General features: G+C 39.8%; 1 protein-coding gene and 1 long non-coding RNA gene across 3 annotated transcripts in view; one reads left to right on the top strand and one right to left on the bottom strand.

The window, feature by feature from the left end:
- The window catches only part of Dchs2 (dachsous cadherin-related 2), a 246,083-nt gene that overhangs the window by 19,739 nt on the left and 201,682 nt on the right, over nucleotides 1–24,662 (bottom strand). For both annotated transcript variants that reach the window (XM_021247863.2, XM_021247864.2), the window contains 3 exons: nucleotides 13,502–13,615; nucleotides 7,132–7,343; nucleotides 3,731–3,882 (listed from right to left, as the gene is read on the bottom strand). In XM_021247863.2, the coding sequence (XP_021103522.1) occupies nucleotides 3,731–3,882; nucleotides 7,132–7,343; nucleotides 13,502–13,615 (478 nt within the window). The remainder of the gene's footprint in view (nucleotides 1–3,730; nucleotides 3,883–7,131; nucleotides 7,344–13,501; nucleotides 13,616–24,662) is intronic.
- Nucleotides 1–24,662, top strand: part of LOC147829447 (uncharacterized) — a 145,831-nt gene that overhangs the window by 118,863 nt on the left and 2,306 nt on the right. Inside the window, exon 5 of the long non-coding RNA XR_015449062.1 lies at nucleotides 15,948–16,044. This is a non-coding gene — a long non-coding RNA (uncharacterized LOC147829447). The remainder of the gene's footprint in view (nucleotides 1–15,947; nucleotides 16,045–24,662) is intronic.

The following is a 24,662-nucleotide window of genomic DNA, read 5'->3' as shown; positions in this document are numbered from 1 at the left end:
TCAGATCGCCTACATCCAGCCAGCTTCTGAGAGCCTACACTCACTTGTGTCTCAGGCGTGCTCTATGCCTTGCTACTTCCAAATGCGCCACAGACTTGAGCACACCCATGCCTTCCTCCTGCCTTCTGCCTAGTAACTTCTGTTCTCTGTTCCATGGGGAGTGAACGTACTGGACCTCTAATTCCAATCCTGTTGCTTATTAAGCTGTGCACTTTGGAAAGACAATTAACATGTCGGCCAGTCTCTTTCCCTGTATATACAATTGCTTTTTCTTGTTTTATTTTTCACAGTCACAATGAGCCTTCAGTGGAGAGAGTACTGTAAGTTGAGCATTGCCTCTGGCAAATAACTGCTCTTTCATCTTGAATATTTATGATATAGAAGCTGAATTTTAAACATTTAGGCTAACAATTAATTGCCTAGGAATTTCTTTTTGCTCATTTTTATTAAAAGTTCCTCAAAAGATTAACATTTTGGCCCTAACTTTAGACTTCTTTGTTAATATTAACTTTTTAAAGTTTTTTTGTTTCCAAAGGAAGCATTACTATGACTACTCACATGGGCCGGACTGTTTTACAATTAGTACATATTGTTGGCAAATCAATTTTATGTCGCTAATTTTAATTTCTTCATTTTGTAAATCATATCTATTATAAGAATTCAGCAAGTACTAATTGTAAAGCAAGGCTCCATAAAGGGCCACTGTTGTGATTATTAATATGCTTTCTGCTGAAGATTTTACTGGTACTCAATGATGAGCTCCTTAAGAACAAGGGCTAGGACTATTTCATTTGTCTTTAAATCCCCACCTTCCTGCTTGGTAAGCAGTTTATATAAATTTAGATATGTCAGCCAGACAGAACTTAATGCCTATTTTGTAATTTTTCATCTTTCCACTGAGTTTTCCTCTATGGGGCTTCATATGAAAACTAAAATTTTCTAATTCATTTATATTTAATAGAATCATAACTGAAACCATCTCCATTTATTCCTTCATTTTATATTTTAAACAAAGGGCTAGAATTGGGAATATTTTCCTCAATGAGATAAAAGAGCAATACTTCTAAAGGAAAGAAAAGCTGAAAGCCAAAGGACACCATTTACAAAGCATTCACTGAAGGTGTAGCAGAATAGGGGAAAAAAATCATCATACAGTTTTCACTACCTTGAATACCTAGGAAAACATTAAAGCAAAATAGGAGCTACCAGGTAGGCAGGGCTGGGACAAGATATGGGGAGAGCAAGAAGTTTAAAATACTCCCTTAGCATCAAGGGCATCGTGTTAAGCTAAGTAACTCAGATTCAGAAAGTCAAAGTCACATGTGTTCTCTATATAAAAAGCCTAAAAATAAACAAATGAATGGTGATAAGACAAGCAAATAGATGGTAGACTTATGAGGATGGAGAAAAAGGTTGGGGGAGGGGAAAGGAGAGGGAATTACGGGATCGAAAATGATCAAGATGTTATATGCATATGCATGTGTCAACTGCCAAAAATACTTTTTAAAAAACTGCTTTCTGGCCTTGGTGAGGTTGGAGACTGTGTGTGTGTGTGTGTGTGTGTGTGTGTGTGTGTGTGTGTGTGTGAGAGAGAGAGAGAGAGAGAGACCGTAGAGAGAGATTCTCTGTGCTTGTCATTATCTGTGTGCATCTCTCAGTGTCAATGTAAGGGGGGAGCACTTCAACTTCTCTCAGTTGTTGCTTCTCCCAACCTTGAGTTAGTCTTTCTGGGGAACTGGAGAAAGGCATCTTAAAATATTGGGGCCAATGTGAATGTTAGGAACAGAAATTATGATGCAAATAGAGTTGAATGAACTTAGATTTAATTGGCTCTACTGAGTAATAAGAACCCTGTAACAGAAGTCATTGCAAATGGATAATGCTTAGCTGCTGGAATGAAGCAGACTGAAGCCTCTGAATTTGTAATCATTCAAATAGCAGCTGGGTGGGACACACCTGGCTTCACTCATGGAGGGGGACCACATTCACGGGTAAAATCATTATAGAAACAGCGCAGAGGATAGGGCTTAACACTTTGGTGTGTTAATACTACACTGAATTATTCTAAATTTTCCTAATATTTAACGTAGGTTAAGGTTTTCATTTTTAAAAATATTTTTAAGTCATGTTTTTAAATACATTAAACTACAACAACAACAAAAAAAGACACTTAAACTTTCAGAATTGGGAGATTTTTCTCATCTACCAAGTGACATGTTACATTTACTTTTTTCAGTACCAGGGATCGAACTCGAGACCTTATGCTTGCGAGACAGGCAGTGGAACCACCGAGCTAAATGCCCAGCCCAGCATGCTACATTTTAATCAGCTCTCCTTGCTTAGCCACACAAGTACACTGTTGTGTGATGTGACTTCATGCTGTCCTGCTTTGTCCTACCCAGGATGTGGATCATCCCTATGTCCAGTGTATCCATGCTGTATACACCACCTGCCTTGTAGTTACTTAGTAGTCATCTCCATTATCAGATTGACTATTGTGTCACAGAAGGGCTTGTGTTCAAGAAACACATGTTTTATTTACCAGTGATCCTAAAGATCAAATTAATGATGCAAAGGAAGCACCGGGCATAAAATGTGGAAGAAAAAATTAACTTTGATACTATACAGCAAGGCTTCATGTGGGACACAGAGGAATACAATCACTATGCATAAAGCATTAAGTACTAAGTTTTGAGTCTCCAATGGGGGTTTTAGAAAGGAAAAGGGGAGACTACTATACTATATGTGACTTTTGAGAAAACCATACAAATACAACACAGGTACAACACTTACTAAAATGTACAATAAAAAGGCCAAGCCTCTGTTTGACCACAGATTTCCCTATTATATCTCCAGAGACAGACCAGGTTACAGTCCATCAAGTAGATGAGTCTGCTTTTGTGTAAACAGTCATGCTGCATGAGCACTGCAGTGCACCTCACTGTTTTGCTGTTTCCTTCACACAGTTAGGCACTAGGAGCTCTGTCCTAGTCAGCAAATACAGACCTATGCCTTTCTTTATAAAACTCAGTTTCATGGAGTTCCAATGAAAGGCTATACCATTATCCTTTAAGCAACATCCACTCATGGACATTCTAAGCTTCTTAGAGTCTTTTGATGTTATAGATTGGGATGCCATAAAATAAGTGTATATCATCTAGATTTCTAGACTACGCTAAAAAGCACTGACTTTTTAATACCTAGAAGAACCATGACACCATTACTCTCTCTTTTATAGAGTTCTGCATAAGGCTGGCACCTTGGACTTCAGGCAAAAAAATTTAATGTTGAAAACATGCTTTTAATAAGATTGTTTCTACTGGAACATAATACTGGGAAAAGGACCCTGGTGACAAGGTGGTACTTCCATACACAAAATAAGAGCACACAATTAAAAACAGATGCCATTCAGTCTTCACTGCCTTTAAAAACAGCAACAGGCAACATTTTCAGAGGGCTCTGTAGCTCAGGAGACATGTCACAAACTGCCTTCTTAATGCCTCTTACTAGGCCCTTAACAGCATCAGACATTCAGAAAATCCTAGAACTCATCGAATTGCTTTTTGCAAATAGCAAATAATTTCTAAGATAATGTTAATATGTCAACCAGGACATACGGATCACAAGCTGGATCAGAGTTTTTACTATTCAGCTTACACAACTGGAAACCGAGGCCAAAGCGACAATGTCGACAGAAACCAAGCAGAAGAACGGGGAATCCCGGACTCACCTGTAGGACTTGGTGCTCTCATGATCCAGAAGTGCACTGGTAGTCAGCACGCCGCTCAGTGCATCAATCTGGAAGGCTTCTCCTTGGTTGCCAGAGACAATGGAATACTCAACACGGCCGTTCAATCCACTGTCCGGGTCGGAAGCAGTTACCTATGAGGAAACAACTACCTGTTAGAAACGGCTTAGTCTGCAATATGGGGTAAGCTTACTCTTCAGAGAAATGCACTATGAAAAAAGTCACAAGTTGTCGAATGCATTTTAAAAACAGTAATTAAAAGGACACCAACAAGCAGCTGTAATGTACATTTAACTTTATCATAAAGTGAGTGATGGGAGAGGACATTCCCTGGATACTCATGCAAAGGATTTCCAAATAACTTTCACATGACGTTGAGCTATCATTTTATGCAGTAGACAAAATTACTGGAAAAATATCTAATTTTCTTCAATAAAAGATTTCTAGTACCATCTGTGGATTCATGGTTACACCAGAAAGAATGATAAATATGATAGGAAACCTTTATATTGTGAATGTAACTTTTTATTTGTCCTCTTTTTTTCTGTTTAAAGTAGTACCTTTAAAATAATCCATGTGTAAATTTTTATATTGTATTAAAGTTTCAATTTAAAGGGATTTTTGAAAAATAAAACAGAACCTACAGTTGGTGCTAACAAATTTAAATCCTGATTATCTGATAAGTCATCAAAGTATTGTTGGGCACGGAGCAGAAGTTTTAGAACGTTCTTCAAAGAGATATGTTGTTCAGTCTGCATTCAGTTTCAGTCACTGAGCCAACCATGACAGTGGAGTCAAGATCTCACTGAAGAACAAGTTTCAGATTTGTTAAATTTTAAGTTTTTTTACATTCTCAGCCTTAGCTCAAGCCTCTTGTCATCCCCTTCCTGCCTGCTACGCTGATGACCTAGCAGTGGGTTTTGCTTCCAATGTTTCCCTCTGAATCCATCCTTCACACTGAGGCCAGAATTCTCTGGGGACCCTGAGTGGTCCGTGTGGAGCTCACAGGATCTCATCAGGAAGGCACCTGTGCCAGCTTTTTGGTGCAGAAAGACAGAAACACACAGTGTCCTTTGGGATCACCAGGAAGAGACAACAGTCCCCAGCTAGGAGCAGATAAAGTCTATATGCCCTTGGAGCTGTATGCTTAAATGTGGCACAGGGTAGCCTTGTTAGGGTGGCAAATCTGAGCATTCTGGGTCACCTGACAGCACACAGCAGGTGGCTAACTTCCCCAGGAATAAATGTGTCACAGTGATAGTGCCTGGTGAGTACAGGAAGCTCAGCAGCTATGGGGATCCACGGCACAGCATCCTACACTTGACAAGATGACGTGATGATAAGGTCATCCTTCTCTTGATGTCTCTTCACCCAAGATTCAAATTCCTAAATAAACTGAAGAGCAAAATGAAAGACAGATAATAGGAAACAGGGAGGTAGATCTTTGATGAAAGGAAAGTGGATCAAGGGATAGAGGGCGGGACGAAAGGGAGAGGCAGGGGATGAAAAGGAATTATGACGTGCTAGGAACAGGCACTGACTCCCTAGAGGAATGTAACTATGTACGGCAAATGTGCCACCGAAAAAGCAGGTGCAGAGAGAGAGCATCCGTGTGTCTGAGACAGAGGCCATTCACGCCACCACTGGAAGACAGGATGGGAGCTGGGCCAGAACTCTGACGGTCCTCCCAAGTCTGCTCCCCGCAGAGGAGGCCCAGAGCCTCCAAGGCGACCGGTGAGCGTGTGTGCACATTGTGCTGGCAACAGTATGAAGGCACCTCTACAGATGCTATAGCTCCCAGAGCCTTCTGTTCCTTTCTGAGGACAACAAATGGCAGTGCTGGCTTCCCGGAAACAAAATAATCTAAAAACGGAAAGAGCAATGCCCACTGTGCACGCCCCTGCCTTGAGCTTCTAGAAGGGCACCACAGACTGAAGCACCAGGTGGTCAGGCTGGGTCCCATCGGAGCATCTGGCTTGGAGGGCATCTTCATGTGCATTTACCCTGGGCACACGGACCCTTCTCCAGGTCAGGGCAGAGAAGTGCAGTGCCACAGGCCACGGCGCAGGGGTCCTCTGGTGACAGAGTGGAACTGAGGGCTTCGCCAAGCTGAGGACTGATTTGCAATGAGTGGGCAGTAAATGTTCTTAGTTTCTTAAACATCCCAGTCTTGGCTGAAACAAGAGTAAAGAGATAACAGGCAGGCGACTGCAGCAATAACATAAAATAAATCTGCTATGAGATGAAATAAACCTGCAGTAGTAGCCAAGAGGATATGCTGGGTTGGGTGGGGGTGCGAGCACAGACTCCAACTTCGGAGTCTGCTGGTTTCCACCGACAGAGGGGATGGTGTGTCCAGAACTGGCCTTCAAGTCAGAGGAAGGAGTCTTGGTATCTATATTTCAGGTAAAGGTAGCCAGGCAGCGCAGAACTATTGGCTGTCCTGTCTAGAAAGTGTACCCGTGTGTGGTGCAGTTTTCTGACCCCACCTATGCCAGAGAGAAAGCCGGTGACGTAAATATCGGCATGAGCTTCGGATCACATCGGCAAAATTCCGGCGGCCAAAGGAAATGTCCTGCTCCACGGCTGCTTCTGCAGGAAGCCAGTCTTACGCCAGTTCCCTCTGCAGATTCCCAGGGAGTTGCAGAGCTTCTGGTGTCCAACTTCATGACTGCAAAGGCTAAGTTTGGTGGTGAAGGAAAGGGGAAGTACGGGTAGCGGTTTTGATGCAGATGGAGAAATTATCAAGATGGCTGGGGACTAGAGCTGGCGAACAGATTCCTAGATCTGTCCACACGGCCGCTCACCCTTTAAAACCGCTTCAGGCTGGTGATTTAGCTCAGTGGTTTCACTGCCAGCTGCGCAGCCACAAGGACCCAAGTTCAATCCCCAGTACCAGAAGACCTGCTTCGAAGGTGGTTCTTCTGAGGAGCAATGGTTCAGGCTGGGTCTCTCTCACCTCCTTTCTCTCTTGACACTAACTGCAAGCTTATTATGCATGAATTACCTGATGCTCCATAAAAGTAATGTTACATTTAACATAAAAACTTACATTTCCAGCTTCCCCACTAAACTGCCTGTATTTACAAGGACAGTTGTTTCTCGTGTCCCTGCCTGCCATGTCCCCTGTTCCAGGGGAATGCTCAGAGTCCCTGGAGAAAACAAGTGGCCAGGAATTGAACACTGAATGAATGAAGGGGAAGCGTGCAGGCAGAATTCCAGATTTCCTTCAGTCAAGAGTTCTATCCAATGCATCAAACCCTGCACATTCCCCGAAGACATTTAAAAGTCATGTGTTGGATGTAGGCCTTAGATATCTTGAGGTCCATGGCTTGACAAGGGTCCACACCCCCACACCCCACGGACACACACAATCCTGTTACCTGAATGACGTGGGCGTTGTAGCCCTGGCCTTCAGACACCGATGCTTGATAAATGCTTTGCTCAAAGCACGGAGCGTTATCATTCACATCCTGTATGGAGACTGCTACTCTGCTGTAGGCTTTATGCTCGCTGCTTTCGGCTAAAATGATGAGTTCTACGTCATTCCTGACTTCAAAATCAAGGAATTCGGGTTCTTTCACAGTCAGTTGTCCTAATTTTATTGCCAAGGAGGAAAAAAAAATGAAAATGATGTTGTAGTCCTGTTTAGAATGTGTCACATCTCCACTGACTCTCTGGCTCGTGCTCACCTGACTGTCCGCCCCTACTGACCAGGGTCCTTGTGAAGAGCTGGGAACTGAACCTATATTTGCTGAGTTCAAAGAGGTAGAGGGGAAGAATGAACGAAACAGCTGAGATGTGGGAACGCTCTCCTAAACCACCTGCTGCCCACAGCTAGCCCGTCAACCTATCTGCAGAGTCCAGCATCTTTGCAGCATCTCGTCACCTTTACTGCAGCTGCCCTCTTCTTAGCCATCATCGTTTCCCTCCTGGTCCCTGCAGTAGCCGCCCAACTGGTCTCCCCACCGATCTGGTTTCCCCTTTGGACTAAAGAAGGGCGCTGTCACACACGGTCCCTTCTGTGACTCTCAGCAGCTTCTATGATAAGCTTGGCGTCTTTAGCCTACATGAGTCTCTTTGCTCAGGCCTCTCCCACCCCACAGGCTGCATTTGTATCATTTCGCCCTTTTGCTTCTTCTGCTCTGGTCCTGGGTGTCCTGAATGCTCACCTCAGTGTCACCTTGTATGCATTTCCAACCACAGGGCATTGCCCCAATGCAGCCTTCTTCCAGCGTCTTTTCTGACCCATCTCATCACAATGTCAGCCTCCCAGTGGACTCTCACAGAGCCCCCACATTTCTGGGCACCTGCACCATTGCTTTGCTTACCTGTATCAGTCACAAGCCCCCCAAGGTGAGGACTGTTCCCTGTCTCTTAGCCTCACAGATGTGGACTTTTGGGGGTGATACCGTGTTTAGATTCTCCCCCAAATTTAGAAGTGTCTTTCACTTAATTTCCTCCTTAAATTTGTACTCTGTCTTCCCCTCCACTTGACAACAAAATGTCAGATCCAATTTCATATTATTATTATTATTTAATTGGGTTTTAACTATCAGAAGTTCTATGACATGGAGATTTACAGAGTGAGCATTAATTTGGAGTTGGAGACACGTGAAACTAAGAACAAATTCCAGTGTTGCCTATTTAGTTTTGGTGAAGCACTTGGCAGCACCTACTAATTCTTGTGACCTGGAACAAGTTATTTGGGTCCTAGAATGCTAAGGCTCCTCTTCCATAACACGGAGATAAAATAATGATTTCTAGGGCAACTGTGAGCAAGTGACATAAGGCCTACATGACACGTTTTTCATGTGTAGACTTCAGGATGCTTTACCTGGGTTTGTTTGCCCCTTCATCATAGGATATAGTATAGGTTTAATATCTTTGTAAACTGTGAATTTAGAAAGAAAATTTAATACACACAAACCTTTAGAAGTTTGATGTGTTGGTGAAAGATTCTTTTTTTACATTTTATATGAAGATTCATTACCCTACAAAATTTAGAGTGTCATAAATTCACCATCATTTTTTGACCTCAGATTTAAGCACTGACTTTGTACAAGGACCGAATCTCTTTACAAACCACAGTCTGCTGTGACCAGCACTGCTGACAGAATTAGAGGAGCTCCAACATGGGGCAGCTGCAGAATTGGGAAGAAGTGTTTTATGGCTGGTGATGAAAGCAGCTGGTCTTCTGACACCTCTGTGGTGCAGGGCTGACCCCCGCACTCCCAAAAGGCAGGAGAACCCCGAGTCTGAGATGGGGCCACAGCTTTTTAGCAAACAGAGCATCATGCTATCATGCTATTGTGTTACTGTTTTGTAGAGGAAAAGTAAAATAGAAATGCAACACTAAATTGCCAGTGTCATTTAGTAGAAAGTGTGCCAATTATGGTGCAGATCAAAGTGGAATTTTTAATAAAAGGCTTGTGTTTAGGCTTTGATAATTGGAATTTTGCACTTGGAATGGATCTATGGTTCTAATGTTTTCCTTGCTTGGTTTTTATTTTTGGAGTAATAGCCAGCACATGCTGTGAAAGTTGTGCAATTGGAAAAGACAATAGGCAGTGAGAGATGACTCAAGACTGGCACACCTACTAAATCCACATTTCACCTTCAATGATACACATGCATTTCCCCCAGTGACATCCATGACATAACCATTAGTGGGAAAAAAGTACTAATGAGCTCCCTCTAATGGTATGCACAGAAATCTACATTATTTTTAGAGCAAGAAAGAAGCCTTGACAATATCACCTTCATGTTCCTGCCCATATGTTATATGCCAGTTGTATAATCTGAGAACAAAACTGCAGTCATATTTTCCTTCTAATATATGTACATCAATAGCTTGTCCAAGTTATACAATACACATCAAAATGAGATTAAGATTCTTCAAATGCTACATGCTGGCTAACATGATCATGTTACTTCAGTCAGTTCTACACTGTGCACATGGATCCGTACAAACCCACAGCAGAATGTGACAAATATTTATGTTATCCAGTGGTTTTTAAATCTACTCCTGCTACAACTATGTCTTTGAAACATTGAAAGTTTGATCATTTTTTTTTATGTCAATCTACAAAATAGTGGATTGAGTATTACCATCTGTTATTTACATACACAGTCTTAGTCAAACTCTAAAATTCCTGCTGGTTTAGATGGTACGAGATGTTTCTAATACAAAGTGGCATGACGTTTACATGCAAAAGTCAACCTTTGGTTTGTAACTATGGTATACAGCCGCTTCACATGAGCACAATGTTAGAGATCAATTATATTAGTTTATCATATACAAGTTTTCTACTTTAATAGGTCTGTTGTTTAAAATACACACATCCGTATAATTTATGTTAGGTACCTTTGGACACAAGTTTAACAATAATGTGCCAAAAGTAGCATGGAACATGTATTTAATAGCATAAAGTTTCACAAAAGTGTTCATGACAGCAGAGTGGTAAACAATACACTTGAATGATTGTCATGAGGAAGACAATCAAAATACTTGATAAATTATATGCATAATGTGCATGTTATATATGTGTACGTGCCTACACTGAAATGCATTATGGAGTTACAGAAGTAAGGGATCCTCAGAGGTGAGGAGGCACGAGAACGTCCATGACTGTTCCAGGCCGTTCTACCACAACTTCCTACCTTGAGACACAACTCTGAGGGCTGTATGGAGAACAGGGTGAGAAAACCCCTCAAAAAGTTAAGAGGCTAATAGGAAAAATCAGCAAGTAGTTGGAAACCCTAAGGCTAAATAAGTGATCAATTTTTTTTTTTTTTTGGTACCAGGGATCGAACTTGGAACCTTGAGCTTACGAGGCAGGAGGCAGAACCACTGAGCTAAATCCCTGGCTAGTGATCAATATTTTTAAAACCCCTAAAATTTATATATAGAAACCCAAATTTCTTGATGTCGATGTTGGGTGAAAGGAGGAGAAAAACTCCTGAATTTATGGTGCCATACTAACTTGGTTATATATCTTTTTAAAAAATTAATAATTAAACTTAAACTAGTTTCTGCTTGATGATGTCTCCAGGTGAATCTGAGGGGAGAGGAAATCCTTCTTAAAGGGGACAAATTCAATCCAAGATTCAAAGGGCACCCAAAGGAAGAGTTTCAAAGATAGTAAGAAGTTCATGGTGGATAAGCACAAGAGACACAGAGACACACAGAGTCAGGAACAATAGCAAGCAAATCCACAGGCAGCAAAATCAACCTTCTGTGGATTCTACACACATATTCTACAGAGCTGGAGATGTGGACTACACCCCCAGCTCTACTGCTTAAATACCTACAAACAACCTTGGAGACAAGAGTGAGGGACAAAAGATTTGTTTTGTAAGATAAAGGAGAGTTGAAAAAGAACCAAAGATAACTTCTGGAAATGAAAAATATAGTTCCCTAGACTGAAGAGAGAAGAGACAAGAAATGAAAAAGACGTGGGAGAGAATCTTTTGGCCCAATATTTATCTAACTGGAGTTGCAAGAAAAGTTACAAATGACTGTCATCATTTCTTGGTGAAGTAATGGGAACCCAGGAGACAGCAGTGTAACGTATGACGAGAGAAATTAACTGCGAGACTAGAATTACAAGACCAGCAAAAATATATAACAGATGAGGATTAAATGAAGACTTTTTTAGATAACCAAAATCTAAAATTCCTAAAAGAGATATTTCAGGTAAAATGAAAATGATACCAGAGGAAAATCTGAGATGTAAGAAAGATCAGTTTGTGAGGACATCAGCTTAGAAGCTAATAAGTCTATTTAAATATACAACTTGCACCTAATTTGAAAGAAATAAAAGTATGGTAAACAAAAGCATGTAAACCATAAAATGAATATTTGGAGATAAAGTCTCTTGTGTTATTCAGGGATATTATCTCATTTTAGGTTTTAATTATGTATGTCAAAATAACTATCACTTCCAACAAGCACAGGGGAAAATGGTCATTTTCAGAGAATGATTGTTTATGTTGAATATACTGAAAAATGTCAGAATTGGTAAGAGTCTGCAACCTTGCTCAATACAGGAATCAAAACACAAAGTTGCTTTGAGGCATCATAACAGCACAGTCAAAAGAGGGATTTTTTTCACCTACTTTACCAAAAACTAGTACAAAGTAGTTAGGCTACGTCTAACAAGAGAGGTGCACACGATCATTCTTTGCAATTGCTCTTTAAAGTGGGACAGTTTATTCACCATCAGTCAGTAAAAACCGCGAACCAGAGAACTAAGCTCCAGAGGGGTGCACGGGATGTGACCCTACTACTCCTGTGTCACATGGTGGCTCCTGAAGTTCTAGCAGCATCTTATTTCTGAAGATGGGTGACAAAAGAAAACATGATTTAGGGCTTCAAACCCCAAGGAAAAATTATAACCAGAGCCACAAAGTTAGGATCTACACCAATCTCGGGGTTCTGGTTACCTCAGAGGAGAGAGAAGGCAGGTGTGAGGTAAGCCATACCCTAATTGGCTTGAGGCAGCTGCTCCACAAGTTCCAGTAATGTCTTATTTCTTGAGACAGGTGGCAAGCACACGAGCTTTTGTATTTCTATTGCCCATTGTTTTTTAGACTATTATCTTGTAGATATTAAAAAAATTAAATAAATTTCACTATAACTAATTTAAAAATAGATTTCTGTGGGTGACCTTTGGGTCTGACTCTAGGCAGATTTTGTCCGCATTTTCATAAGGAAATTTCAAGGGGGGAGGCCATAGCAGGGCCACATTAGGGGTGACAGGACTGGAGGATTTGGATGGACCGCGAAAACATGCAAATTCTACCGTTCTCCTTTTTTCCTAAAAATTTAATCTCACTTCCTTTTCCACACACTTAGACACCGGGAGAGTGAGAAATGAGGAATTCTGTTCGCCAGTCTTTTGCCAAGAGGCTTCCTGCATTGCCCGGTAACTCGACCCTGAGGTGAGCAATGAAGAGCTGCATCCCACTGCCTCCGAAAGACTCCTGACCAAGGGCTGTGCAGACCAAGAAGTTAGAGCACCACGCGGATAAACAGGCGCTGACCTGAGAATCTGCCCCTCTCTCTCCTCCCGTGTGCACGAATACAGAATAAACACGGCAGTTGTACGGCCATACAGAAATTTCTACAAACTCTCCTCTTCAGGTTTGACAATGAAGCAACAGCTATGTACCTACTACATAGCTGTTAGTCAAAAAAACATGTTTCAAATAATTGGTATTCATTTAAAACACAATGATGGTCTTATTAAAGTGAAATTTAACACATGCTGTATTTGGAAGTAATTTCTTTACCGCCACATAGAAACTTTTCCAGCTGTCTCTTTTTTTACATTGTTGACATTCAGTGGCGAATTAGAAGAATCCCCGATGAAAATTCCCTAAGGCTAGGCATGTGTGCTTATTTCCAATTCAAACTCACTAATGATCTCCCTATTAGATCCCCAACTTCCTCACACAGGTAGGTAAATTATACGTAAACGCCAATTCATCTTCAAAAATTCAAAGGGCAGGATAGACACTAATTCAGAAATAACTAGAGTAGAATTCTTAATGAATATGCATGAGCAAATATATATGTGGTTCTGGATTTTCCTCAGTTTCTCATTGGCTACCATAAAAAATTTCACGTTAACCTTATAAATTATTTACCTCTAATAATTTCAACCATTCAGATTTTGCAGAAGTATCTATTACTAGTAACATTAAACAGATCAGAAGGGAGGCGGTTGTAAGGTAGAGGAGGATTACCTGAGTGGGAGTCCAAGGAAAAAACTCCATCTTTGTTTCCACTAAACACTGAATATTTAATAATGTCCCGGACTGCATCAGAAACGAAAGCGTTTACAGTTACAACGGAAGTACCTGCAAGAATTAGATAAAAAAAAATTTTTAGGAAAAGAAAATTTCATGGAAAAACAAGAGCAAATACTCAGTATTATCTGCCTATTGTATTTTCAAGTGTTTACTCGGCGGTTAATTCAGTAAGTATCTTTGTAAGTCAGGTCCCACACGAGGTGTGGGGACACAATGACAAGACAAACAACATCTCTGCTCTCGTGGTGGCGATGAATTGTTGGGAAGAAGCTGAAAACGAACCCTAAATGAAGGTAGATTTCAGATTGTGCTGCTTATGTAATAGAGGATTTTTGTGCCAGGCAGAAAGATGCCTCACTGGAGTGTCGGCACAGGGAAGGATGTGGAGCCCCAGAAAGCATGGCAGAAAAACATTCCAGGAGGAGAAATAAGCACCCCCAAGGCGGTGAGCTTGAAAAGGGCCTTGGGGAAACAGTGAGTCACGGAGGAGGCAGGAAGGGAAAAATGGCACCGTCGGGAGGGGAAACAACCGGAAACATTTTAAGAAATAGAGTCAAATAATACAATTTACTTTTAAAAAATGATATATTAACTCTCATCTGGAAGACAGAGAAAAGAGGGATAAGAAAAGAGAGTAGAGACCAATTAAGGTAACACTGCAACAGGCCTAGCAAAAGACAATGACCTGGGACTCTGCGAGTGGAGACAGAAAGAACTGGGCAGATTAAAGACATATCGTGCCCTGCACATTGGGTGGGAATGGGAAAGGAAGGTGCAGAAGTATAAAAATAGAAATAATTCCTTAACCAGTTCCTAGATTAGTTACATATAAAAGCAACCCAATGAAAGTAATGAAAGACTTTACCATATGACATCAACTCATTAAAACAGGATAGCAATAATCAGAAGATAACTTCAAGGAAGAAACAGAAATCGAGTTAGATGTAGGACTTACAAAGACAGGAAAGAAAGAAATAATTTAAAATTATGGATAGCAGGACAATGAGAAAGGATTACTACAGGCAGAAAGATGATTAGTGTGATTACAACTGGGAGTCTGTAAGGCAGGAGTGGAGAACAAGTCTAAGGAGAAAGGGCCAGAAAGGTGGCCAAGAGAACAAAGGGTGTAACTGTCAGGGAAACAAGTGTGGCTTTATGACAAGGATGGGCAATTTTTTTCTACAATAGGCCAGGTAATGAATCAACTGTGGTGTTGTGGCATGAAAGCAGTCGCCGAAAACACACCAATGAGTGTGGCTGTGTTCCAATAAAACTTTATTTCCAGATATAAGTGGATGGGCTGTATGTGGTAGGAAGCAATGAAGAAAAAATGGCAAGTTCGTCACAGGGAACTGATATGCTGAGAGGATGTGCTGAGTGCCTTTCAGGACGGTGGCAGGATATAGCAGCTGCCAATATGGGTAGCTCTGGGAGAAGAAACATACATATATAGGTTTCCCAAAGATGTACTGGAACACCAAGTTAGTACTCTGAGGTCTTCGTAATGCCCTTCGCTGCTCATCTCTGCTTTGCCTCCTGTACTGGTGTGAATTTGTTTCCCTCCCAGGACTGCCTGCCTTGTTTTTAGATTGTGTACAAGTATTTTTATTTAGTCTACATCACTAAGGTTAAAATCAGCATGAAATAATACACACATAGGTCAAATAAACAGCTCTGTGAGTTTTAACAACTATATGCACTTCTGCAGTCTGTATCAAGCCCTAAAATAGTTTCAACACTTCAAAAAGTTCCCTTATGCCCTTTTGCAATCAGATTTCTCTCAGTTTTGGCCCCCCAAAATCATTCATCTGCTTTCTATAACTTTAGATTAGTTTTGCCTCTATAATTTCATATACTTGTAAGTAATACTATACGGGGCTTCTCTGGCTCAGCATAATTGAGAATCAAGTATATTATTTTGTGTATCCAAAGTTCATTCTGTATTTATTGCAGAGTTGTGTTGCACTGAATGGATGTACCACAATTTATTACAAATACTGTGCACACCTTTTGCAAGGATTCAAGTTTTCATTTCTTAAGGGTAAATACTTAGGATGAGTGTGTAACTTCATAAAAAAGGTGCCAAACTGTTTTCCAAAATTGTTCTATTTTACATTCCTTCTGGAAACATTTGAGAATTCCAGTTGTTTCATGTCCACTGGTATTTAATTTTACCCATCCTTGTGGATATGTAGAATACCTCATTGCTTTACTTTTGATTTTCCTGATGTGAAACTGACCATCTTTTTATGTGCTTTTTGGCCACATTCACCCTTCTTTTTAATTTGTCTTTGTTCCCTGGCTCCCTATTTTCTACTTGCCCATCACTCCTGAGCAGGTTCCTAATGTTCTTTATTTCCCCTTTCTCTCCTGACTTCAGGCATTTAACTTGTGGCAACTACCCTGGACTCTGATCTTGTGAGCCCTGTCTCCTCCTACTGTCTTCTGTCTCCCTAGGATGCCACCTGCAGGGAAAGGTATGCAATTTGTACTGCCTGGGAGGAGACAAGCAGAGGAAGCTCTCTGGGAGTCTCTCTGGTCGCTGATTGCACAGTAATTGGGGTCTTGTCTAAGATGATGATAACAAGGCAAAGAGGAAAAGTGAAAGAAAATGTCATAAAGGGAAGAAAGCTGCCACGATGTCAGGGATGAGTTCATAGCAGAGCTCCCTAACTCTAATGCCTTTGGGTAGATGCAAGGCCCAGGGAAAAATGAGGAAGTCAGGCGGTAGAGGAAAGAGGGCACCTGAGGTGCCTGAGGTGCCCAAGGCACTTGGGCTCATCACTGCCTGCAGGGGCAGCAGGGTTCAGGATGTTTAAGACGTGGATCTTTTCAAGAGAAGCTTGAAAATTCATGTTTACTTTCATGGGAAATATCCCAACTCCTAAATACTAGAAAATAATTAATTTTGACACCCCCAGATGGGTTGTGTACAATGCAGCGATGCCCTGACTGTAGTTCTGAGCCTGCTGCTTGTGTCTCTGATGGAGAAGACAAAGATCTTCTTTTTTGGTTACCAGTCCTTTTAGCACTTCTGTGTGCTACTTATTTGTCATCCTCAGACTTGTTCTGAATACAGCTGGAGAATGATCTCATATCCTTGATTAAACTGGACTAAATTCCATGAAAGCATGTAGAAGTAGTTCTCTACATACAGTGGTACCTTGGTTCACAAATGCCTTTGTTTGAAAGCGATTTGGTTCGCAAACAAAAGCGTTTGGTAAAATTTTGCTTTTGTTTGCAAATTCTGCATTGGATGTCAAACAACTGCAGCCACCTTTCCTGCACAAACACAAACGTGGCCATCTTTTCCAAGATCGTAGAACAAGTTAAGTTCATGAACCGAGGTATCGCTGTATTTGTAATCTATATACTTCTATAACAGCACATTAATTTTTTTCTTTAAAACTTTCAATGCTTCCTAATAATGAGATGGATATGCTCATTACCTTGATTTGATCAGTAGATATTGTATATGTGAATTGAAATATCACACTGTTCCCCATAAATACGTACAATTGTTAACTTAATCAAAACTTTTAAAGAGTTCAGAAGATAAAAATGTGAACAACTCTAATTGGATCATTGCACACCGAGTACATCTACCACATTATCACACTTTATCCCAGATGTTTGTACAATTAAATTATTTTCATATACTTAGAGTTCTTGCCATTTTTGCTCAGCATAATTTCTTAAAAACAAATCACAGTGCTGTGTATCAAAAGTTTATTCCATTGTAAACAGAACTTGCTTAATGACTGTGGGACAAAGGGGGGGGGAAGAGAGAGACAGAGGAATACAATGATTACTATAAGAATTTTTAAAAAAGCATATGATACTTTCCACAAAATTGAAATTTCAGTGAGAACTATGGAAAAATAAAACCATAAAAGGGAACTGGTTATGAAGAAAGAACAGGAAGACTCAGGCTGAATATATTACTCTCTTTAGAAACATATTTAACAAAAACTGTGACAAAGTTTGAAAATCATTTATCAAGATTTCTAAGAGGTTGCTCTTTTCAAGCCAATTATGAAGTCACTTAGCAACAAAGTAATGGATTTTAATCAGTCATGGTGGAATCAAGTTACTACGCATGTTGAGAACTCTTTCAAATTGCATTATAATCTGACGCCTATTTTATTGCCTTTCAGAGACATGTTGTTAATATAAAATGGTGGGAATATGCCTTTACAGTAGTACAGTATGTTTTATCTTCAGTACTCAATCACAGTTCTGGGCTTCCTGATATAATTTATTTTCAAATACAGGAAATTTTATTTCAACTGGCTTGTCATATATTCCCAAATATCTCAGTAAGAAAAGAAACAACTATTCAGGCAAGATGTACAATCTTGCTGATGGCATTTTTTGGTTTTTTCCCATGGGTTAGGGTGCTTATTACATGCCCAATTACAAAAGGAAATATGGAGATCACTTGTGTGTAAAAGAACAAAATGGATACAGAATTGCAAAGAAGAATTTCACAGAGGCCCTCTAAAAGGAAATAATCCTATTTTATTGCAAATAAAATGTTCATAATATCGTGTGGAATTATAGAACAAGAATTTCATCCAAACAAACTGTTTCAAACTTGATGGTAAAGTCAGTAAAAAGCTGAAAATGTTTATGTATGTTCTTTCTCTGACAAAGTTTAAATCTGAGACTTTCCTGCAGGAAAATAAGAAATAACTAAATAGCCTGATCCTTGAAGGTTCCTGCTTATTGTGCACATTTTTAGTAAATCTCTATGTCTGGGCAAGTGAATAAAACTTAAATTACGTACTATTCATTTCACATCAAGGTAGAAATGGTAAGCTAGGAAAACGACCACCCCTGCACCTTCAATAACCATGATGTAAGTGAAATATACAAAACAATTTATCTGTTACATTATTAGGCTTTTGTGACTTTCACTTTAAGCTTCCAATTGTATAAAGGAAGTATAGCATATTTAATGTTCTTGTTTTTCTCTTTACAAAAATACCATTAAAAAACTAATCCCACCCACAGCAGGAGTGAGTTATCAGTTTGGAGGCACAAACTGTACAAAAATTAATCACATTATAGAACTGTAAAAATCAATAATCATTGTAAATACTTCAGTAAATTTCCCATTGAAAACTGATCACAGAAATAGATTTTTCAAAGTTTGCATTACCTATTATCTCTTAAATGTCTAATCACTGAAATTGTAAACATAATCCTTTAAGAAGAAACATTTGGAGCAAAATCAGCAAAATGACAGAATAGGAAGTTCCAGACCGTGCTCTCTATAGGGAAGCTGAACTGACAACAGTATATTTTCCAAAAAGCATTCCTGAGAACTGAAAAATCAGTTGAGAACTTTGCAGGGCTCTAGGCAGGCTCAAAACCAAGAAGTGTCACCTGGTTTTCAGGATAGTAAATAAAAGCCACTTGATTTCACTCCTAATCCAGCTTCCCACAAACAGTCGCGCCTCAGCATGACTGGGAATAAACACTCAGCTCACAGCTTCTCCATCAGGGGGCAAGAAGAGAGTGGATGCGTGCCGACTTCATGGCTTCTGGAAAGGCTGGGCAAAGTGCTGGTTTTTGTCCAGTCTGATTCAGAGCATTGGTAGGGATCAGTACACTTCTGATGCCTGGGGCCTGCTGAGAACAGCTTGGAGCAGTGTCAGAGAACCTGAAGTATCTAGACAGACACCACAGGGGGGAAAAGATACATAAAACTCTGAAAAAGAAAACGGCAGACCTCTGTGTTTGGGAAACTGCACGCACAAACTTAGAGAAAAGTCATTGTCAGGAAAGGTTGGAGCGACCCTCGGAATCTCCAGCCAGGACTACTGGCAAAGGCCTTCCCTATATCAAGCCAGTCTGTGAAGTTTGGGAGAAGAGGATGTTTCATTTTGTTTCTGTTTTCAAATGCACAGCTCCCACCAAACACTGACAAGACATGCAAAGGAACAAGGTGACTTGACCCAATCAAAGGGTCAACATAAACCTACAGGAAAAAAAAAGTCCCAAAGAAATGGAGATTGATGACTTACTGGACAAAAATTCAAAACAATCATTTTAAAGAAAGGCACTCAATGCACTCCACAGGAATACAGACCAGCAAATGAAATCATAAGACTATGCATGAACAAGATGAGGCTATACTTTTAGAGCTTAAGAATATAATAATTGAACTAAAAGTTTCAGTAGAGGAGTTTAACAGACATGATAAAGAAGAATGATTAAACTGAAAGACATGTAACTGAAAACTGTCAAGTTAGAGGGGTAAAAATGGAATGAAGAAAGCTGGAAGGACATTGGGGATACCATCAAGGGGAGCAATATATTAATGATGGAAGCCTTGGAATAGAACAGAGAGAGAAAGCGGAGCAAAAGGTAGACAGATTATTCAAAGAACCTGTATTAGTCAGCTTTCTTGTTGCTCAACACAAAACCCAACACCACAACTTAAAAGAGGACAGATTTAATTTGACTTACATTTTTAGGGAATTCAGTCCATGAGTGTCTGGCTCCAAGCCAGAAAATAATGGTGGAAGGAATGGTAGAGCCATGATACTTAGTTCATGGTGACCACAAAGCAAAGCAGAACACTGCCAGAAAGGAAGGAGCAAGGGTCCGAGATAGACCCCAAGGTCATGCCACTGTGGTCCACGCATACACATCCAGAGATGTTTGCCACCAATTCTCAGTGAATGCCCAAAAGCCAGTCAGGTTGACATTCTACCATAACCCCTACAGAATCAGTGGTCAAAAGCTCCCCCAAATTTGAGGAAGGAAATGGAAATTCAAATTTAAGAAGCTCAAGGGACTACAATTAGGATGAACCCAAAAAGGTCTGCATAAAAACACACAGCCATCAAACTGTCAAACATTGAAGATATAGAGAAAATTTTGAAAGCAACAGGAAATAAATGATTTATCCTGTACAGGAGAACTTCCATAATATTAAGCAGACTTCTCAGTAGAAAGTGTATAGGTCAGAGGGAAGTGGGATGATAGACTTAAAGTGCTGAAAGAAACTGCCAACAAAATATTGTATTTGGCAAGACTGTATTTCATAAATAAAGGAGAAATAGACCTGGCCAGTGAAACAAAAGTTGAAAGACTTTATAATCACTAAACACGTCTTAGAAGAAAGGGTATCCTTAGATTGAAACAAAAGAAAAAAACAAACTAAAATATAAAAAAGTATACAGCTCTTAGTAAAGGTAAATATATATAAAACCCTAAAATTCTTTAATACTGTAATGGTGGTGCATAAATAATATTTAATTCTAGCCTAAAATTTAAAAGATAAATGCATAAAAGTAACTATAAACTCTAATTGATACCAAATATAATTTGTTAAAATGATAGCAAGGTTCATAGGTATTGAGGAAGATATAAAGGAATAGTTGTATGTAACTGAAGTTGAGCTTTATAATAATTTTTTTTCTTTCGTACCGGGGATCGAACGTGGGTCCTTGCGCTTGCGCAGCAGGTGGTGAAACCACTGAGCTAAATCCCTGGCAGCTTTATAATAATTTTATGAGACTGTTATAAGATATTTTATGTAACCCCCATGGTAATCACAAAGAAAATATCTACAGAAAAGACACAAAAGGAAATATGAAGGCATTCATAACATCGGAATACATAAAGTAGTTAAACGGATTTTTTAAAAATCAGCTTTATTCACTTTGGATATAAGGATACATAGATAGGCTTAAAATAAAAGGGTGAAAATAGACATTAAATAAAAATTCTATCCAAAAACCATAAGTAGCCATACTTATACCAGGTAAAATAGACTTCCAGTTGACAGCTATCACAAAAAACCAAGAAGGACATCATACACCAATGGAAAGGTTAGTTCACCAGGAAGTTACAGCAGTTACAGATAACTGTCTCTGGCAGCAAAGGGCCCAAGCAAACACTGACAGAACTGAAGGGAAAAATAGTAATACAAAAATAAGAAGGGATTTCATACTCCACTTCAAGAACTGATAAATCAACCGGACAGAAGACAGGTAGGGAGGCAGAGGACCTGATAACACTATAAACCAGTTGGACCAAACAGACATACACGGAACAGGTCACCCAATAGCAGCACAGCACACATTCTCATCCAGTGCACATAGAGCACTGTCCGTGTAGCGCATATGGCAGGTCATGAAACAAGTCCTAATAAATTTAGTAAGACTGAAATCATACCAAATATCTTTTCCAACCACAACAGCAAGAAACTTGAATTCATTAGTAAAAGGAAAACTGGAAAATCCCCAAATATGTGGATGACCAATGCACCAAAAAAACACAATGAGAAATTAGAAAATATCTGGAGATGAAACAAGAGCTCAGCATACCAAAAATTATGGAAGTCAGCAAAAACAGCCCTGAGAAAGAAATGACTAATGGAAAATGGCTGCATTGAAAATAATAAATCTTAAATCAACAAATAACGTCACCATAAAGAGCTGCAAAAAGAATAAACAACCCACAGTTAGTAGAAAAGGGGAATTAGCAAAGATTTAAGTGGATATAAACTAAATTGAGAAAATAAAAACAATAGAAAAGGATGAATGAAACTAAAGATTTTCTTTTAAAAATCAACAAATTTGACAGATTCTAGCTAGAATAACTAAAAAAAAAAGACTACAAAAATGAGAAGTGAAAGAGGAGACATTATTAATGACACCACAAAAATAAAGGTCATCAAGACTACTGTGAAGTTACGTGGCAAGAAATTAGATATCCTAGAAGAAATGACACTTTCTAGAAACATAACAATTTACCAAGAATGAATGATGAAGAAATGGAAAATCTAAACAGACTTATAGTAATAATACTGAATCAATATGAATCAATAGTCAAAATCTCTCAACAAAGAAAAACCCAGTACCAGATGTCTTCACAGGCAAATTCTAACATCTCAAGAATAACTAATGCCAATCCTTCTCAAACTCTTTCAAAAAAGTAAAAAAAGAAGAAAAACCCTCCAAAATCATTTTAGGAGGCTAGCAGTACTCTTCTGGCAAAGCCAATGCCATAAAAAACTACATGCCAATATCCTATAAATATGTGCACAAAAGTCCTCAACAAAACACTAGTATGAAGAATTTAATAGCTTGTTAAATGAATCATACAGGATGACCAAGTGGGATTTATCCCAGGGACCAAAGATGGTTCAATATATGAATATAAATTAATGTGGTGCACCACACTAACCAAAGAAAGAATGAAAATTAGTTATGTTTCCATATAGCTATAAGGAAGAATCCATAAAGGAAACTCAAAAAACAAGTTCATATTCAACAGTATCAAAAAGAATAAAATACTTGAGAACAAACTTCACCAAGGAGACAAAGGATGTGTACATTTAAAATTATAGGACACTGCTGACAATTAAAGACACAAATAAACGGAAAGATATGTGGTGGGAGACTCTATGTTGTTAAAGTGTCCATATCGTCCAAAGTGGTATCGGCTCACACCTGCTGGGATGGCCTCTATAAAAACAACAACCATAAGAAGAAGTGTTGGTGAGGATATGGAATAACTGGAATCTTTGTGCAATGTTGATGGGAATGTAAAATGGTAGAGCCATTTCGGGGCAAAGTCTGGAGGTTCTCGGGCCAGAGATTTAGCTCAGTGGTTTCACCGCCTGCTATGCAGGCACAAGGACCCAAGTTTGATTGCTGGTACCAAAAAAAAAAAAGTAGGGAAGTTCTGAAAAAGTTAAAAATAGAATTACCTTATGATCCAATTACTTCAATTCTGGATCTATGTCTAAAAGAATGGATCTCTAACAGGATCGCTGGGTATCTACACACTCTAATCCACTTCAGCGGATTTAGTGGTGTAAGCAACCCAAATGTCTATCAACTGATGAAAAGTGGTACAAACATGCCATGGAATGTTAGTCAGTCTTTTACAAAAACAGAAATCCTGTCATACATCACATATTTCTTATGAGCATCCCCCTGACTAGAGACTAGGGGAAAAAAATGACCATTTAAAAGTACTACTTAATGCCATTTCAGTCTCTTCCTTTTAAACACTATTTTAGGTAATGCAGGATCTTTTGAGGACATGCTCAGTCTTGGAGTTTTCTCCCTCCTGCTGCTCTTCTGTAAGATTCACTGGGGATGCGGTGGGCGTCTTGCAGCAGTGAGGCGGGATCTTTCTGTGCTGACCACTGGCTCTCAGAGCAGCAGAGAGTCTAGTCTGTCTTACCCACACGGTAGAGCCCAGACCTCTACACTTGCAGACCTGGCCTGGCGTCACCACTTTATGATTCAGAGGAGCCTTTGGAGTGCTACCCAACCCTGCCTACCCGAGGATTTGGGAGTGGGGTCATTTCATCCCTGCAGCAGAGGTCCTCATGGCAGACTGGCCAGCTGTACTCTGTCAGTCTGTGTCCACGAGCGAGCACACTGGGATTCTGGGATTTCTGAGGCGTCGTGAGAGTCAGATGAGGATGAGACACTGCCCTGCGCCTTCTCCGAGTCTAACACACTGCCCATTCTACTCGCCTGCCCCTTGTCCTGTGATATCAAATGGTCATTATATGAGACAGTGTCCTCTGATAGTCCCAGAGTGTCTTCTGCTTAGTTTTTCTTTTCATCTAGCTCACTGGGGCCTCCTGAATTACAGCTTCAAAGAAAGGGGCAGCTAGGATGAAAGGGCCAACCACTTGTTTCCTATATTTTTTCTCTTTTGTCCTTCCTATATTTCTCAGCAACAAAATAGAAGGGGTTTCTCTTATTTCCAAGGATCAGGCTTCCTTATGAACAATATCTGATTACAGTGAAGGTCACACATTTTGTTGGTCAAAGACAAAATACTCTCTTTGCTTTCTTCCTGTCACAATCCTAAAGCTACCCACAACAAATGGATGCCTCTTGTAGAGCAGGCATAAAATTTTATCCATGATAAGCAATAGAGAAAAAAGTTTTAATGTAGTTCAAAAATAATACTCCCATTATAGCTTCCAACCATTAATCTTGATATGCAACTTGACTGGATATGAAATGTCCAGGAGATTAGTAAAACACACTTCTGGGTGTGTCAGGGGGTGTGACCTTGGGGACTGTATCCGGTACCCCCTGACTTC

Source organism: Heterocephalus glaber, unplaced genomic scaffold (genome assembly GCF_053883595.1).
Source record: "Heterocephalus glaber isolate CG9 unplaced genomic scaffold, H.glaber_assembly_v1.0 deba00000613, whole genome shotgun sequence".
Lineage (NCBI taxonomy): Eukaryota > Metazoa > Chordata > Mammalia > Rodentia > Bathyergidae > Heterocephalus > Heterocephalus glaber.
Note: the sequence above shows the minus strand (reverse complement) of the source record. Positions and strands in the feature narration are given on the sequence as shown.